Below are 19,092 nucleotides of genomic sequence, written 5' to 3' on the forward strand. Positions count from 1 at the left end.
CAATGCCAGGCGTCGGCTGCAGTGGTGTCAAACTAGCCGCCATTGGACTCTGGAGCAGTGGAAACGCTTTCTCTGAAGTGCTGAATCATGCTTCGCCATCTGGCAGTCCGACAGATGAATCCAGGTTTGGCAGATGCCAGGAAAACGGTACCTGCCCCAATGCATAGTGCCAACTGTAATGTGTGGTGGTGGAGGAATAATGGTTGGAGCTGTTTTTCATGGTTCGGGTTAGGCCCCTTAGTTCCAGTGAAGGGAAATCTTAATGCTACAGCATACAGCGACATTCTAGACAATTCTGTGCTTCCAACATTGTGGCAAAAGATTGGCGGATGGCCCTTTCCTGTTTCACCCTGACAATGCCCACGTGCACAAAGTGAGGTCCATACAGAAATGGTTTGTTGAGATCGGTGTGGAAGAACTTGATCTGCCTCCACACAGCCTTGACCGCAACCCCAATCGAACATCTTTGGGATGAATTGAAATGCCGACTGCGAGCCAGGCCTAATCACCCAACGTCAGTGCTCGACCTCACTAATGCTCTTGTGGCTGAATGGAAGCAAGTGCCCACAGCAATGTTCCAACATCTAGTGGAAAGCCTTCCCAGAAGAGTGGAGGCTGTTGTAGCAGCAATGTTCCAACATCTAGTGGAAATCCTTCCCAGAAGAGTGGAGGCTGTTGTAGCAGCAATGTTCCAACATCTAGTGGAAAGCCTTCCCAGAAGAGTGGAGGCTGTTATAGCAGCAATGTTCCAACATCTAGTGGAAAGCCTTCCCAGAAGAGTGGAGGCTGTTATAGCAGCAATGTTCCAACATCTAGTGGAAAGCCTTCCCAGAAGAGTGGAGGCTGTTATAGCAGCAATGTTCCAACATCTAGTGGAAGCCTTCCCAGAAGAGTGGAGGCTGTTATAGCAGCAATGTTCCACATCTAGTGGAAAGCCTTCCCAGAAGAGTGGAGGCTGTTGTAGCAGCAATGTTCCAACATCTAGTGGAAAGCCTTCCCAGAAGAGTGGAGGCTGTTATAGCAGCAATGTTCCAACATCTAGTGGAAAGCCTTCCCAGAAGAGTGGAGGCTGTTATAGCAGCAATGTTCCAACATCTAGTGGAAAGCCTTCCCAGAAGAGTGGAGGCTGTTATAGCAGCAATGTTCCAACATCTAGTGGAAAGCCTTCCCAGAAGAGTGGAGGCTGTTATAGCAGCAATGTTCCAACATCTAGTGGAAAGCCTTCCCAGAAGATTGGAGGCTGTTATAGCAGCAGTGTTCCCACATCTAGTGGAAAGCCTTCCCAGAAGAGTGGAGGCTGTTATATTCGCAAAAGGGGGGACCAACTCCATATTAATGCCCAAGATTTTGGAATGAGGTGTTTGACGAGGTGTCCACATTCTTTTGGTCACTGAACGAGAAAACGATGTCAAATTGTCGTGGACCTGTCAGCAGAACCTTTTTTATATCGACTTTTCCACCAACCGAAATATGATGGACTGCCCGTGAATTCTGTAACATTGTAGAGCAGGCTACTACATGAAATCCAATTACAGTACGTGTGTTTTTTGTTCTACTAAGAGGATTTTTTTTCAACTTTTTTTTAATAGTACTACTGATGTTCATTACTGCAATGTTGGGAAAGAGCGAGCAAGAAAGGCATTTCACTGTACTTGTGCACGTGACAATAAATACTTAAAACTTGATGCATAGGCCGACATCACTGTCAAAGATAAGCTGTTAAATTTGACTGTATGCCGGTATTATAAACCATGCTAATAATGATCTTGCAAAACCAGAGATGCACATGGCCTATTTGCTAGGCCACTAGGCTGAGAGATGCATATGGCCTATTTGCTAGGCCACTAGGCTGAGAGATGCATATGGCCTATTTGCTAGGCCACTAGGCTGAGAGATGCACATGGCCTATTTGCTAGGCCACTAGGCTGAGAGATGCACATGGCCTATTTGCTAGGCCACTAGGCTGAGAGATGCACATGGCCTATTTGCTAGGCCACTAGGCTGAGAGATGCACATGGCCTATTTGCTAGGCCACTAGGCTGAGAGATGCACATGGCCTATTTGCTAGGCCACTAGGCTGAGAGATGCACATGGCCTATTTGCTAGGCCACTAGGCTGAGAGATGCACATGGCCTATTTGCTAGGCCACTAGGCTGAGAGATGCACATGGCCTATTTGCTAGGCCACTAGGCTGAGAGATGCACATGGCCTATTTGCTAGGCCACTAGGCTGAGAGATGCACATGGCCTATTTGCTAGGCCACTAGGCTGAGAGATGCACATGGCCTATTTGCTAGGCCACTAGGCTGAGAGATGCACATGGCCTATTTGCTAGGCCACTAGGCTGAGGGATGCACATGGCCTATTTGCTAGGCCACTAGGCTGAGAGATGCACATGGCCTATTTGCTAGGCCACTAGGCTGAGAGATGCACATGGCCTATTTGCTAGGCCACTAGGCTGAGAGATGCACATGGCCTATTTGCTAGGCCACTAGGCTGAGAGATGCACATGGCCTATTTGCTAGGCCACTAGGCTGAGAGATGCACATGGCCTATTTGCTAGGCCACTAGGCTGAGAGATGCACATGGCCTATTTGCTAGGCCACTAGGCTGAGAGATGCACATGGCCTATTTGCTAGGCCACTAGGCTGAGAGATGCACATGGCCTATTTGCTAGGCCACTAGGCTGAGAGATGCACATGGCCTATTTGCTAGGCCACTAGGCTGAGAGATGCACATGGCCTATTTGCTAGGCCACTAGGCTGAGAGATGCACATGGCCTATTTGCTAGGCCACTAGGCTGAGAGATGCACATGGCCTATTTGCTAGGCCACTAGGCTGAGAGATGCACATGGCCTATTTGCTAGGCCACTAGGCTGAGAGATGCACATGGCCTATTTGCTAGGCCACTAGGCTGAGAGATGCACATGGCCTATTTGCTAGGCCACTAGGCTGAGAGATGCACATGGCCTATTTGCTAGGCCACTAGGCTGAGAGATGCACATGGTCATTTGTTGTATGGCTGTATGGCTACTATTCTAATAAACATATTTTCACTCTTTGCAGTAATGGCCAATAGGCTGAGAGATGCATTTTTTTTTTTTTTTTATGAATAAGATTTTCATCAGGCCACTAGGCAAAATGAGCCAGCTTGCAATACACTATTTCAACCACTAGGCTGAGATGCATATGGCCTAAATTTGCCAGCATGTAATACCCTATGCAACCATGGCAGTGTTTGTCCGCATGGTATAAATACTTGAGCATGTAATGGCCTATTTCAACCACTAGCAGATGTGCGTATGGCCTAAATACTTGCCAGCATGTAATACCCTATTTCAACCACTAGTAGATGCACATGGTCATTTGTTAAATACTTGCTACTATTCTAATAAACATATTTCAACAACTAGCTTCCCAGTATAAATGGCAAATGTAATACCCTATTGTCAACCACTAGCAGATGTTTTTTTGTTTTTTTATGAATAAGATTTTCATCATATCCCCGATATGTACAAAATACTTGCCAGCTTGCAATACACTATTTCAACCACTAGCAGATGTGCGTCCGCATGGTATAAATACTTGCCAGCATGTAATACCCTATTTCAACCACTAGCAGATGTGCGTCCGCATGGTATAAATACTTGCCAGCATGTAATACCCTATTTCAACCACTAGCAGATGTGCGTCCGCATGGTATAAATACTTGCCAGCATGTAATACCCTATTTCAACCACTAGCAGATGTGTGTCCGCATGGTATAAATACTTGCCAGCATGTAATACCCTATTTCAACCACTAGCAGATGTGCGTCCGCATGGTATAAATACTTGCCAGCTTGCAATACAATATTTCAACCACTAGCAGTGTGCGTCCGCATGGTATAAATACTTGCCAGCTTGCAATACAATATTTCAACCACTAGCAGTGTGCGTCCGCACGGTATAAAGTTTGCGGGGAGGTTAGTCCATTCTCACGACAAGTAAAATTTACCAACTTTTGCATGAACTGGTGCACGCACATTTTGGGGTATATTTTATAAGTATAAATGAGTGTATAAATGAGGTCCCCATGCACCTAGCACGGTTGTTTGGTTAGTGGTGTTTCTGTAACACATGAAATGGAGTTTGCAAAACAAATGGCCACTGGAGAGATGCAAATAATCATGATACCATTCTGCTAGGTAGGCAAATGCTACTTTGTAACTAGTTAACATTTAATTGAGAAGGTTTCTGGGAAAGCCTTTCCATCTACCAGAAGACGGTTATCATTAGCATCGCCATAATTAGCCTCACTATATTTTCCCTGTTCCTTAATTGTTTGGAACCTGGACATTTACTTGAAATGATGAATCATTTCGTACCTTGTTTCAAAGTAGCCTAGAGCCAAATTCCCACCATAGAAACATGGAGGCAATTATTGTATAAAGACTTCGTATGTGTTCTCCTGTTCTATTGGTATTCTTTCAGCTTTCTTTCATTGTCTAGCAGCCAAAGTCATTATCCCAGTCATATTAGCAATGGTAATTGTTGCATCTTTAGATCTCCCTTCCCTCTCTAAATTTCAAATAAATACTTCCATCTCTGTCAATGAAACCCCTTACAGGTGCGGGGTGAATTTTAGAACAGTGTTTCCCCACAAAATGTTTAACATTCACAGTATTCTAGGCCTTACCACATTGCTGTGCTGAAATGTGAAGAAATAATAGTTTATCAACATTTTAAGCTAAACATACTGATCTGTTCCATCAGCCTTATTCATTGAAACGGCGTATACTATCACTAATTTGCTACACATCCTGGGGATTAAGAAGTGAGTAAACGCAATGCTCCCTGAAAAAATACGTGGGTGTATGCCTGCATATACCCTCCATTACACCTGTATAGACCTGGGAATGGAGTCCAAGGGACAAATTAACTCCTTACCAGAACCAACAAACTCGGTGTACTTGGCTTACCATGTGTTACTGTGTTGCTTTTGAAGTGGTTGTGGTATTGTTAATGTGAACCGTAACAACTACAGGACCCAGAATCGACCCGTGTGGGACACCTTTCGTAATATCCAGGAAATCTTATTTTAACAGAGTCAGCAGATACACATTGAGTTGTATCTGTCAATTAATTACGTGCATTCTGGTCTATGACAACGCCTCTGAATTAGGGGTGAGTAATCAACAGTATCGAAAGCCTTTGACAGGTCAATGAAGATTCATACAGGAAACTACATAATTTATAACTAGTGTAAGATGCAACAGAGATAGTGCTGGTCTAAAACCCGACTGATTTACATTTATAATACATTTCTAAGATAAAATAGGGCGATAATTATTTAGGTCACAAGGGTCTCCACCTTTGTGAAGGGGGAGTACATGGGCCGCCTTCCAAACCTTGGGGATAGTACCAGATTTAATCATCAGGTAAAAGGATTCAGCTGTCAGGGTGGCAGAGAGCTGCAGTAAAAGTGGATCAAGCATATCAACCCCAGTGGATTTCTTTTCACATCAATCTTAAGCAAAGCATCTAGAACATCACAGATAGTAAATTGTTGAAATGAAAACAAAGATTCACTACATGTTGGGTAGTAGTGAACACATGTTGGGTAGTAGTGAACACATGTTGGGGTATTTACACAGCCCAACTGACTGGGTCAAAATAACCCAACATGCGTTCTGTCCAGTATTTACCCAGGGCTGGGTTACCAAATAACCCAACATGTGTTCTGTCCAGTATTTACCCAGGGCCGGGTTACCAAATAACCCAACATGTGTTCTGTCCAGTATTTACCCAGGGCTGGGTTACCAAATAACCCAACATGTGTTCTGTCCAGTATTTACCCAGGGACGGGTTACCAAATAACCCAACATGTGTTCTGTCCAGTATTTACCCAGGGACGGGTTACCAAATAACCCAACATGTGTTCTGTCCAGTATTTACCCAGGGACGGGTTACCAAATAACCCAACATGTGTTCTGTCCAGTATTTACCCAGGGCCGGGTTACCAAATAACCCAACATGTGTTCTGTCTGTCTGTCCAGTATTTACCCAGGGATGGGTTACCAAATAACCCAACATGTGTTCTGTCCAGTATTTACCCAGGGATGGGTTACCAAATAACCCAACATGTGTTCTGTCCAGTATTTACCCAGGGATGGGTTACCAAATAACCCAACATGTGTTCTGTCCAGTACCCAGGGATGGGTTAATAACCCAACATGTGTTCTGTCCAGTATTTACCCAGGGATGGGTTAACCCAACATGTGTTCTGTCCAATTTACCCAACATAACCCAACATGTGTTCTGTCCAGTATTTACCCAGGGCCGGGTTACCAAATAACCCAACATGTGTTCTGTCCAGTATTTACCCAGGGATGGGTTACCAAATAACCCAACATGTGTTCTGTCCAGTATTTACCCAGGGCCGGGTTACCAAATAACCCAACATGTGTTCTGTCCAGTATTTACCCAGGGCCGGGTTACCAAATAACCCAACATGTGTTCTGTCCAGTATTTACCCAGGGCTGGGTTCTGTCCACCAAATAACCCAACATGTGTTCTGTCCAGTATTTACCCAGGGCCGGGTTACCAAATAACCCAACATGTGTTCTGTCCAGTATTTACCCAGGGCCGGGTTACCAAATAACCCAACATGTGTTCTGTCCAATTTAACCCAACAACATGTGTTCTGTCCAGTATTTACCCAGGGATGGGTTACTAACCCAACATGTGTTCTGTCCAGTATTTACCCAGGGCGGGTTACCAAATAACCCAACATGTGTTCTGTCCAGTATTTACCCAGGGATGGGTTACCAAATAACCCAACATGTGTTCTGTCCAGTATTTACCCAGGGCCGGGTTACCAAATAACCCAACATGTGTTCTGTCCAGTATTTACCCAGGGCCGGGTTACCAAATAACCCAACATGTGTTCTGTCCAGTATTTACCCAGGGCCGGGTTACCAAATAACCCAACATGTGTTCTGTCCAGTATTTACCCAGGGCCGGGTTACAAATAACAAATAACCCAACATGTGTTCTGTCCAGTATTTACCCAGGGCCGGGTTACCAAATAACCCAACATGTGTTCTGTCCAGTATTTACCCAGGGATGGGTTACCAAATAACCCAACATGTGTTCTGTCCAGTATTTACCCAGGGCCCCAACATGGGTTACCAAATAACCCAACATGTGTTCTGTCCAGTATTTACCCAGGGCCGGGTTACCAAATAACCCAACATGTGTTCTGTCCAGTATTTACCCAGGGATGGGTTACCAAATAACCCAACATGTGTTCTGTCCAGTATTTACCCAGGGCTTACCAAATAACCCAACATGTGTTCTGTCCAGTATTTACCCAGGGATGGGTTACCAAATAACCCAACATGTGTTCTGTCCAGTATTTACCCAGGGCCGGGTTACCAAATAACCCAACATGTGTTCTGTCCAGTATTTACCCAGGGCCGGGTTACCAAATAACCCAACATGTGTTCTGTCCAGTATTTACCCAGGGATGGGTTACCAAATAACCCAACATGTGTTCTGTCCAGTATTTACCCAGGGATGGGTTACCAAATAACCCAACATGTGTTCTGTCCAGTATTTACCCAGGGCCGGGTTACCAAATAACCCAACATGTGTTCTGTCCAGTATTTACCCAGGGATGGGTTACCAAATAACCCAACATGTGTTCTGTCCAGTATTTACCCAGGGACGGGTTACCAAATAACCCAACATGTGTTCCGTCCAGTATTTACCCAGGGATGGGTTACCAAATAACCCAACATGTGTTCTGTCCAGTATTTACCCAGGGCCGGGTTACCAAATAACCCAACATGTGTTCTGTCCAGTATTTACCCAGGGCCGGGTTACCAAATAACCCAAATTGGGTTGTTTTTAATGCAGCATTTTTTTTAAATGGATGAGACTTGGTCAAAGTAGTGCACTAAATAGGGAATGGGGTGCCATTTGGAACGCACAGATGTGTAGCCTACATTAAAAATTAATGAATGACCTCTTTTTTTTTTTCTTCGTCTTACTAGATCTGTCGGAGAAGAAGAGCGACCTACGAGTGTGTGACGACTCCAGCTGCCGTTTTGGAGGTGTCTGCAGGGATGACGGAGCCACGCTGAAGTGTGCGTGCCAGTTTCAGGTATGTGGTGTAGTTTCTACCAGATTTTTTGTGTGTACATGTTTACCTACGTTATCAGGTTCAGAATGTCCTGACGAGTCACCAGAATGTCCTGACAAGGTAGGAAAACACGAGCCTGCAGTGTGTGTATTTTTTATGTTGAAACAAATTATGAATGATATGCTTGGCAGAGGTGGGTAGAGTGCTGATAATCTGGATTTAAGTGAAGGTATTGTTACTTAGATTGTAATTTACTCAAGTAAATGTAAAAGTAGCCCTCTTAAGAAACTACTCAAGTTATAGTAAAAAGGATCCGGTCAGAAAACTACTTAAATACACATTTAGTTTGTTTATTTTTTACACCTTATGGTAAAATGTGACAGCAAACAAAGACAACAACAACTTAGTGCAATTGATTTGAAATGCGTTATTTAAGCCTGCTAGCACCATCTTGCAGATGTCCTCCAGCGTAGTTACTCCCTTCAAACAACAGCGCAACCTGGATCTAAGCAGAATAGAAAGAGGAGTGGGAGGCCCCGGTGCACAACTGAGCAAGAGGACAAGTACATTGGTGTCTACTTTGAGAAACAGACGCCTCACAAGTCCTCAACTGGCAGCTTGAATAAATAGTACCCGCAAAACACTAGTCTCAACGTCAAAAAAATCTCCTTAGGAGTGAAGACATGTGTGGTGGAGATACAGGGTTTGATGGACAACTGAGGGCCAATAAATGTATAATCACAGAGTAAAATAAATGTATAATCACAGAGTAAAATAAATGTAATCACAGAGTAAAATAAATGTAATCACAGAGTAAAATAAATGTAATCACAGAGTAAAATAAATGTATAATCAGAGTAAAATAAATGTATAATCAGAGTAAAATAAATGTATAATCACAGAGTAAAATAAATGTATAATCACAGAGTAAAATAAATGTATAATCACAACAGTCACTAGGTTTTCATCTGACAGCGACAATAGAGTAAAATAAATCTATGTACACACAGAGAGTAACTAGAAAAGTACTAGTTCTTCCACAAACAGACTTAAGTACATGTAAAGCGTTACTTGTTGTGCGTTACTACCCACCCCCGGTGCTTGGTATAGCTTCGGAGAGGAGTGCTGTTGTTTTCGCCCTCTAGTCTAGGTTGCTGTCTGTAGTCTGAGGTGCTGAATGAGAAGGCCACCATATTTCTCTCTAATGTGACTGTAATTGCAACAGAAGGAGGACAGGTGTGTGAAGAAACCAGAATACCTTAGAGACATAGTTTAATGGGGAGACTGAGCAATAGCCTACAGTATGTCTTCAATCAGTCCTTGCCTGCAAAGCCTTTATGAAGCTTCCTAGATGCGACATTACATAGGTTATAACCATTCATGACATTCCCTCATAATGAACGATAGATGACTAGAATGTACAGTGCATTAGGGGAAGTATTCAGACCCCTGGACTTTTTCCACATTTTGTTACATTACAGCCTTATTCTAAAATTGATTAAATTGTTTATTCCCCTCATCAATCTTGACACAATACCCCATAATGACAAAGTAAAAACAGTTTTTTAGAAATGTGTAACAAAACTGATATCACATTTACATACGTTTTCAGACCCTTTACTCAGTACTTTGTTTAAGCACCTTTGGCAACGATTACTGCCTCGAGTCTAGTATATGACGCTACAAGCTTGGCACACCTGTATTTGTGGAGTTTCTCCCATTTTCTTCTCTGCAGATCCTCTCAAGCTCTGTCAGGTTGGATGGGGAGCGTTGCTGCACAGAAATGTTCAGGTCTCTCCAGAGATGTTCGATCGGGTTCAAGTCCGGGCTTCCCTCCATCATGACTAGTCTCCCAGTCCCTGCCACCACTATGCTTTGGCGTAGGGATGGGGCCAGGATTCCTCCAGACTTGAAAGAGTTCAATCTTGGTTTCATCAGACCAAAGAATCTTGTTTCTCATGATCCTTTATGTGCCTTTTGGCAAACTCCAAGCGGGTGGGTGGTCATGTGCCTTTTACCGAGGAGTTGCTTCCGTCTGGCCACTCTACCATAAAGGCCTGATAGGTGGAGTGCTGCGGTGTGACTAGGGTGGGCATTCTAGTTTCTTTATTTCTATGTTTACTGTTTCTATGTTTTGGTCGGGTATGGTTCTCAATCAGGGACAGCGGTCTATTGTTTTGTCTCTGATTGGGAATCATACTTAGGCAGCCTGTTTTTCCACCATAGTTGTGGGTAGTTAGTTGTGGCCTGTAGTCAGCTTCACGTTAGTTTTTGGTGTTTTCTTGTTGGCGACATTCAAAATAAAAAAGAAATGTACGCTCACCACGCTGCACCTTGGTCCGGTCATTTCCCTGACGACGTTCGTGACTGAACTCCCACCACAAACGGACCAAGCAGCGTGGTAAGGAGAACTGGACATGGGAGGACAGCCTGAATGGGAAAGGATCCTGGACGTGGGAGGAGATCCTGGCGGGAAAGGATTGCCTGCCATGGGAGCAGGTGGAAGCAGCGAGGAAAAGGGCCCAGGACTACACAGGGTCACGGCTGGCACGAAAGACCGGGAGGCCACTCCCCAAAAAGATTTGGGGGACGCACACAGGGAGTGTGGCAGAGTCAGGGTTCAGACCTGAGCCAACTCCTCGTGCATACCGTAGGGAGCGTGGTACTGGTCAGGCACCGTGTTATGCGGCGGAGCGCACAGTGCCTCCAGTGCGCGTTCACATCCCGGTGCGCTACATTCCAGCTCCCCGCATTGGACGGGCTAGAGTGAGCATCCAGCCAGGACAGATGGTGCCGGCTCAGCGCGCCTGGCCTCCAGTGCGTGATCCATGGCACGAAGCCTCCAGTGCGTGATCCATGGCACGAATCCTCCAGTGATGGTCCATGGCACGAAGCCTCCAGTGATGATCCATGGCACGAAGCCTCCAGTGATGGTCCATGGCACGAAGCCTCCAGTGATGATCCATGGCACGAAGCCTCCAGTGATGATCCATGACACAAAGCCTCCAGTGATGATCCATGGCACGAAGCCTCCAGTGATGATCCATGGCACGAAGCCTCCAGTGATGATCCATGACACGAAGCCTCCAGTGATGATCCATGGCACGAAGCCTCCAGTGATGATCCATGGCACGAAGCCTCCAGTGATGATCCATGGCACGAAGCCTCCAGTGATGATCCATGGCACGAAGCCTCCAGTGATGATCCATGGCACGAAGCCTCCAGTGATGATCCATGGCACGAAGCCTCCAGCGATGATTCAAAGCACGAAGCCTCCAGCATTTATCTGCGGTCCGGAGCCTCCAGCGACGGTCCAGAGCCTCCAGCGAGGGTCCCCGGTCCGGAGCCTCCAGTGGTCACAGCCGTAAAATAAATTTAAATGTATAATCAATCAGTGTGGGTCTACTTTGAGTCCTCAACTGGCAGCTTGAATAAATAGTTTTGCGGCCGGAGTCCGCACCTTTGGTGGGGGGGAGATACAGTGATGACCATGGCCATAGAGAGGCTTTTATTCTCTATTTTGGTTAGGCCAGGGTGTGACTAGGGAGGTCATTCTAGTTTCTTCATTTCTATGTTTTGGCCGGGTATGGTTCTCAATCAGGGACTATCGTGGTCTCTGATTGGGTACCATACTTAGGCAGCCTTTTCCCCACCTGTGTTTTGTGGGTAGTTATTTTCTGTTTAGTTGCCTGACAGAACTGTGCACTTTCGTTTTTGTTACTCTTTGTTATTTGTTATAAATATCATGAACGCCTACCACACTGCACCTTGGTCTCCTTCAACCCACGAGAGCCGTGAGAGCTGCAGAGATGGGTGTTTTGCACTGACTATCACCTGTGGGACATTATCTAGACAGGTGTGTGCTTTTCCAAATCATGTCCAATCAATTGAATTTACCACAGGTGAAACATCTCAAGAATGATCAATGGAAACAGGATGCACCTGAGCTCAATTTCAAGTCTCATAGCAAATGGTCTGAATACTTGTAAAATAAAAAACAGAAATACCTTATTTACATAAGGCGCTAACGTAACAAAATATGGAAAGGGGAAGGGGTCTGAATACTTTCCGAAGGCACTGTATATTTATATTATGGCTTTGGCTACTCAATGACAGCTTGTGCATTAGCTAGCTTACTACGATTTCACAACTACCTATTTCGCAGTTTCTTGTTGTGAAAGTATCTGCACTCTCAAATCAAAATCAAATCTAATTTTACTTGTCACATGCACATGGTTAGCAGATGTTAATGCGAGTGTAGCGAAATGCTTGTGCTTCTAGTTCCGACAATGCAGTAATAACCAACAAGTAATCTAACCTAACAATTCCACAACTACCTTGTATACACAGTGTAAAGGAATGAATAAGAATATGTACATAAAAATATATAGATAAGTGATGGTACAGAAAGGCATAGGCAAGATGAAGTAGATGGTATCGAGTACAGTATATACATATGAGATGAGTAATGTAAGATATGTAAACAGGCATTGGTTAAAGTGACTCGTGATACATTTTAAAATCCATTTTTCCATTATTAAAGTGGCGGGAGTTGAGTCAGTATGTTGGCAGCAGCCACTCAATGTTAGTGGTGGCTGTTTACCAGTCTGATGGCCTTTCTTCAACCTTCTGAGGTTGTGTATTGCCTCTTTGCATTATGTAGACACACTCACTATTTTGTTTTCTGCTTTTAATTTCAGTGCCACAAAAACTACATCCCTGTGTGTGGCTCCAATGGCGACACCTACCAGAATGAATGCTACCGAAGACAGGCCTCCTGCAAACAGCAGAAGCTCATATCACGCTCATCTGATGGGCCATGCTCTGCAGGTGAGTGTTTCCACTTCTACGTTACAATCAGAGAAATATAATTTCTTAAAGGGAAAAAAATTGAAATTCCCTCAAGACCACAGCAATTTGACTCATATATGTCCACAACCCATCACAGCCCAGAACAGAACATTCACTTGAATGGAAATGTCTGTTCAAATAATTGTATTTACATTATTACGTTCAATGGATGTAGACTTGTTCAGGGCTGCAGTCTGTCTACCTTACGTCCCTGTGTGTGCGCTCCTTCACTCCCCTGGTGGATTTAAAAGGAACAGAGTGGTGGAAGAAATATGGTAGAAACTCTTTCAGCTCTAGTTCCAGCTGATGCCAATCCAATGAGCTTTGACGTCCATGTGGGGGGAGTGAGCAAGTCCATACTTCAGGGAGAAGTGTGGGAATTAGAACGCAGCCCCCAGGTTCTCTCAATCCCAGTCCTCACGCTGGCGTGTCTACAGGGTTTCTACTCTCCTCAATACTTTATTGATTACACTGATTGGTTTGAGATTCCGCTCACCTCGTTTCTTAGGTCTACATCAATTAGCAATCAAAGACAATAGATGGAAAGCAGATGGCTCTGTTGGGGATACCTGTTGTCGAAATCCCAATTTAGGTGTATTTGGTGTATTTAGGTGTAGGTGTATTTGTTAGTTATTTGCTTGTCATTCATCAGTGTACTGCTTTGAATAGGAAATATCTGACTGGTTAACCAGGTCTAACCCAGAAGCCAATTCTGAGGCAGAAACAAAAGCCCTGCACAGACACACACTCACATCACTTGTTCACCTGTGCCTACACTAAGACAGACAGGTTTTCTCTCCGAGTATCACAGACATCCCAGGGGTCACATTGTCATAACACATAGCAAGACGTGTGAGAAACGTTGAGCAACAGTTTCCAGCTCGTGTCGTGAAACCAATCTCTCGGGCGGCGGCCTGATTTCCCTGGTGACGCATCACAGCAGTGCACTCTTTTTACGACTTACCCGAGCGTTCTTGCGCCGCAAAATGCCCTCTGCTTCCTTCCCCTCTCTCCTTGCTTAGTCCCATTTCCTCTTGCCTATATTTAGGCTTTCTTTCATTGACGCGTTTGGCGTCTGAGTCGACTGCCGAGGCAACACCATGAATAAATACTAAGGACCCCGATAAGGGCACCCTATTCACTGTTTAGTGCACTACTTCTGACCAGAGCCCTATGGGCCCTGTAGTGCTCTATAAAGGGAAAAGGTTGCCATTTAGGATGCAGCAATAGGGCTAAGCATTTGTTGCAGTAGTGAGTAGGAGTAGTTGCAGGAGTGTCCGTGTAGGTGGATGCCCTCCACTGTCCAAGAACACATTAAAAGGGGCATGTAGAGAGGAGACATCGTACATCGTTTATGATAAGCAATCAGCATTTGCTGGGATCAGGGGGTCAAAATTGGTAACTCAATTGGTCAGAGTCAAGGGTGTGTCAGAATTCGGATAGGAAAAACGTATTGTTTGGGTTACATAATAGAATTAGCATTTCGGTATAAGAGTTGTTTAAACATTTCTATCAAACCCACACCGAGAAGTGTGTCAATTGGGGCGGCAGCGTAGCCTAGTGGTTAGAGCGTTGGACTCGTAACCGGAAGGTTGCGAGTTCAAACCCCCGAGCTGACAAGGTACAAATCTGTCGTTCTGCCCCTGAACAGGCAGTTAACCCACTGTTCCCAGGCCGTCATTGAAAATAAGAATATGTTCTTAACTGACTTGCCTAGTAAAATAAAGGTAAAATAAAATAAAAGTGAAGTGTGTCAATGTTACTTAGGAAAAAGTTTATTTGTCACGTGCGCCGAATACAACAGGCTCCATCCAATAGTGAAAAAAGGTATTAGGTAATAGGTAAGTAAAGAAATAAGACAGAAAAGTAACAGTAGCGTGGCTACATACAGACACTGGGTAGTCGGGCTGATTGAGGTAGTATGTACATGTAGATATGGTTATAGTGACTATGCATATATGATGAACAGAGAGTAGCAGTAGCATAAGAGGGGTTGGTGGGTGGGACACAATGCAGATATCCTGGTTAGCCAATGTGCGGGAGCACAGGTTGGTCGGCCCAATTGAGGTAGATTGAACTACAGAATGTTTTTGCAGTCAAGACTGGGCTGTGGTTTTGGGTTGAGTAAACCTTGAAGCTGATCTTTTCTAGAGAATCTACGTCTGGTTCCTCTGTGGGGAACTTTAATTAAACGACGCAGCCAATATTCATCTCCTAATGCAACAATACCATGCCAAAATCTTGGAAGCATGTGTCCATTTCTTAATTCAAGCACACTGTGCCAAGATTTGTGTTGCCAGGATCCATTTCTTAATGCAACAACACTATGCCAAGAAATATAGGGAAGCAGTGTTTTTGAAGGGCATTCACCATATGTGGATTAGAATTGTGACAACGTCTTTCCTGTCTTCACAGATACTGGCTCCGGCTCTGGAGACGGAGGTACGTGGTATACTCTATGGTTAATCCTGTGTTAAGCATATACATCCGGTATGGTTTTCGAACTACACATGTACTAGATGATGAAGCATCGAAATAATCTGCACGTACAGTCATTTGTTCTGTGATTTAGGCAAATATATCAGTGACACATACTTACATGCCTCAAAGGCCCCAAAATGACTACATTGGACAAGAAAGGGGCACACCCGAAACCACGGATTGTGCGGTTTCACAAGTTAAGAATGGCGGTCGTATGTGTTAATGTGAACCATTTAGGTAAAATGTGAGGTGAACATTATTAGCAAATAAACCTCCGTACTGCCTCTTTAACTTTGAACCCCTTTTTGAAGATTTTTCCTCATGCGACATGGAATGGTGTACCAAGTCCTAGGAAGTAATATATATAATAATAATAATATATGCCATTTAGCGGACGCTTTTATCCAAAGCGACTTACAGTCACGTGTGCATACATTCTACGTATGGGTGGTCCCGGGAATCGAACCCACTACCCTGGCGTTACAAGCGCCATGCTCTACCAACTGAGCTACAGGACTAAGTACACGGGCTTGATACGCCAAGCACTTATTTCCTATTCTGTTCATGCTGAATGCTAATGCTAATGCTAATATCCCTTGACTGTGACAATCGGTGTGTCGGACATTTCTGGAAATGCCTATTTACATTGCAGTTTAACTTTACATCCCCTTTTTGCTTATTCACTACTTCTGAAAGCTTCCAACTCTTGAGTTTGTCTCGGGAATACATTTCAGACAATACACAACAAATTCCTTTAATGAATACTCAAGCTGGCTTTTTGGATGATTTGTGAATGGGGGTTACACACGCCAGTGAACCGCCTGGCTTTGTACACGGTCTGTAGGCAACCTGGAATATTAAGTCCCTGATAATGGTCCGAGAGAAAAATGGCCGTTCGTTCGTCCCAGTAACTTCTCCTGATGGAGGCATTGATATTTCAGTAACACTATTTGGATAGTCCATCTACAGACTGTCGGTAACATTTCAATTGCATGTCTTTAGCATCTCAACAGTCTATATCGTCATTTTCAACAAGCTATAGATGCTCAACAAGCTATCTGTAGACTATTAGCACCATTTTCAAACAGCGTATCTGCAGCCTGTCAGTAATATTTGAACAGTGTATTCTCTCACTTGCACAAATGCCAAGCCCATCGAGACATTTTGTGACCATCTGCACGTGGCGACCGCAGCGTTTGTTGTTTAATGTGGGTTTTAATTGGAAAAGCAGTGACTGGGGACCCAATATCTCTACCATCTGCACAGGACTGGATAGACTGTGCATAATCCCCTACAGGCGATTGGCTGAGCTGTTTATGACATAAATTATTAAAGTGCAATTGAGCTCTGATGCTTGTGTATCTGTCTGTGTGCTTTGGATGTGTTTCGCTGTCCCCTTTGAACACGGTTGGGTTCACAGTGGTTCTCTGTAGGGATTGTGTGTGTGTGTGTGTGTGTGTGTGTGTGTGTGTGTGTGTGTGTGTGTGTGTGTGTGTGTGTGTGTGTTTGTGTGATTGTCTGTGTGTGTGTGTGATTGTCTGTGTGTGTATTGGTGTGTTTGAGGATTGTCTGGTGGGAGGATTGTCTGGTGTGTGTGAGGATTGTCTGCTGTGTGTACCTGGATACGTTGTGTTTGAGGATTGTCTGGTGGCTGTGGGAGGATTGTCTCTGGTAATGGCTACCTAATGGGACGTTGTGGTAATGGCTGGAACAGAATTATGGGAGGAGGCTCATGGTAATGGTGGTTGGATGGGAGGACAGGCTCGTGGTAATGGCTGGAACAGAATTATGGAAGGACAGGCTCATGGTAATGGCTGGAACGGAATTATGGGAGGACAGGCTCATGGTAATGGCTGGAACAGAATTATGGGAGGACAGGCTCATGGTAATGGCTGGAACGGAATTATGGAAGGACAGGCTCATGGTAATGGCTGGAACGGAATTATGGAAGGACAGGCTCATGGTAATGGCTGGAACAGAATTATGGAAGGACAGGCTCATGGTAATGGCTGGAACAGAATTATGGAAGGACAGGCTCATGGTAATGGCTGGAACAGAATTATGGAAGGACAGGCTCATGGTAATGGCTGGAACAGAATTATGGAAGGACAGGCTCATGGTAATGGCTGGAACAGAATTATGGAAGGACAGGCTCATGGTAATGGCTGGAACAGAATTATGGAAGGACAGGCTCATGGTAATGGCTGGAACAGAATTATGGAAGGACAGGCTCATGGTAATGGCTGGAACAGAATTATGGAAGGACAGGCTCATGGTAATGGCTGGAACAGAATTATGGAAGGACAGGCTCGTGGTAATGGCTGGGACAGAATTATGGAAGGACAGGCTCATGGTAATGGCTGGAACAGAATTATGGAAGGACAGGCTCATGGTAATGGCTGGAACAGAATTATGGAAGGACAGGCTCATGGTAATGGCTGGGACAGAATTATGGAAGGACAGGCTCATGGTAATGGCTGGAACAGAATTATGGAAGGACAGGCTCATGGTAATGGCTGGGACAGAATTATGGAAGGACAGGCTCATGGTAATGGCTGGAACGGAATTATGGAATGGAACTTTGTGTTGGACACCATTCCATTTACTCCATTCCAGACATTGTTGTGAGCCATCCTTCCCAGACCAGCATTCCTGTGGTGTGTGTGTGAGCGAGATGGAGAGAGAGCGAGGGAGAACTGAGAACAGAATGTTTGTTTGGTACACTCAGCCTTTGTGTGTGCCTCTGTGGATGGCTCATGGCTGTTGTGTGTTTGCGCCCAGGCGTCGGCGTGTTGTAATAATGTAAAAAGAGTGGAAGGTTGCTAGCAATGTGAAAGGGTTGTTGTGGGGTGGTAGGGTTGTGTTCACTTCAGGTGTATAATATTCTGCTTTGGCGAAGCAAAGCAAATGTAATGAAAACAAGGACTGGCTGACTGAGTGTCGTAAAGCTAATACATTCTATCTAGAGAATGGAGAATTGCTGTTAGTTTGGGCGGACTGCTGGATGTGGACTTACATCCGTTAAACCCATTTGATAAAAGGATGCTGTCACGTTCTGACCATAGTTCTTGTGTGTTTTCCTTGATTTAGTGTTGGTCAGGACGTGAGCTGGATGGGCATTCTATGTTGTGTGTCTGGTTTGTCTATTTCTTTGTTTGGCCTGATCTGGTTCTCAATCAGAGGCAGGTGTTGGTCATTGTCTCTGATTGGGAACCATATTTAGGTAGCTTGTTTTGTGTAGGGGGTTTGCGGGTATTTGTTTCCTGTCTCTGTGTTCTCTGCACCAGATAGGACTGTTTCCTGTCTCTGTGTTCTCTGCACCAGATAGGACTGTTTCCTGTCTCTGTGTTCTCTGCACCAGATAGGACTGTTTCCTGTCTCTGTGTTCTCTGCACCAGATAGATAGACTGTTTCCTGTCTCTGTGTTCTCTGCACCAGATAGGACTGTTTCCTGTCTCTGTGTTCTCTGCACCAGATAGGACTGTTTCCTGTCTGTGTTCTCTGCACCAGATAGGACTGTTTCCTGTCTCTGTGTTCTCTGCACCAGATAGGACTGTTTCCTGTCTCTGTGTTCTCTGCACCAGATAGGACTGTTTTCTGTCTCTGTGTTCTCTGCACCAGATAGGACTGTTTT

General features: G+C 44.6%; 1 protein-coding gene across 2 annotated transcripts in view; it reads left to right on the forward strand.

Annotated features, from left to right (window-relative positions):
- The window catches only part of tmeff1a (transmembrane protein with EGF-like and two follistatin-like domains 1a), an 86,752-nt gene that overhangs the window by 57,365 nt on the left and 10,295 nt on the right, over window positions 1-19,092 (forward strand). For both annotated transcript variants that reach the window (XM_052477308.1, XM_035800627.2), the window contains exons 2-4: window positions 8,038-8,147; window positions 12,827-12,956; window positions 15,393-15,419. In XM_052477308.1, coding sequence (XP_052333268.1) covers window positions 8,038-8,147; window positions 12,827-12,956; window positions 15,393-15,419 — 267 coding nt within the window. The remainder of the gene's footprint in view (window positions 1-8,037; window positions 8,148-12,826; window positions 12,957-15,392; window positions 15,420-19,092) is intronic.

Source organism: Oncorhynchus keta, chromosome 23 (genome assembly GCF_023373465.1).
Source record: "Oncorhynchus keta strain PuntledgeMale-10-30-2019 chromosome 23, Oket_V2, whole genome shotgun sequence".
NCBI lineage: Eukaryota > Metazoa > Chordata > Actinopteri > Salmoniformes > Salmonidae > Oncorhynchus > Oncorhynchus keta.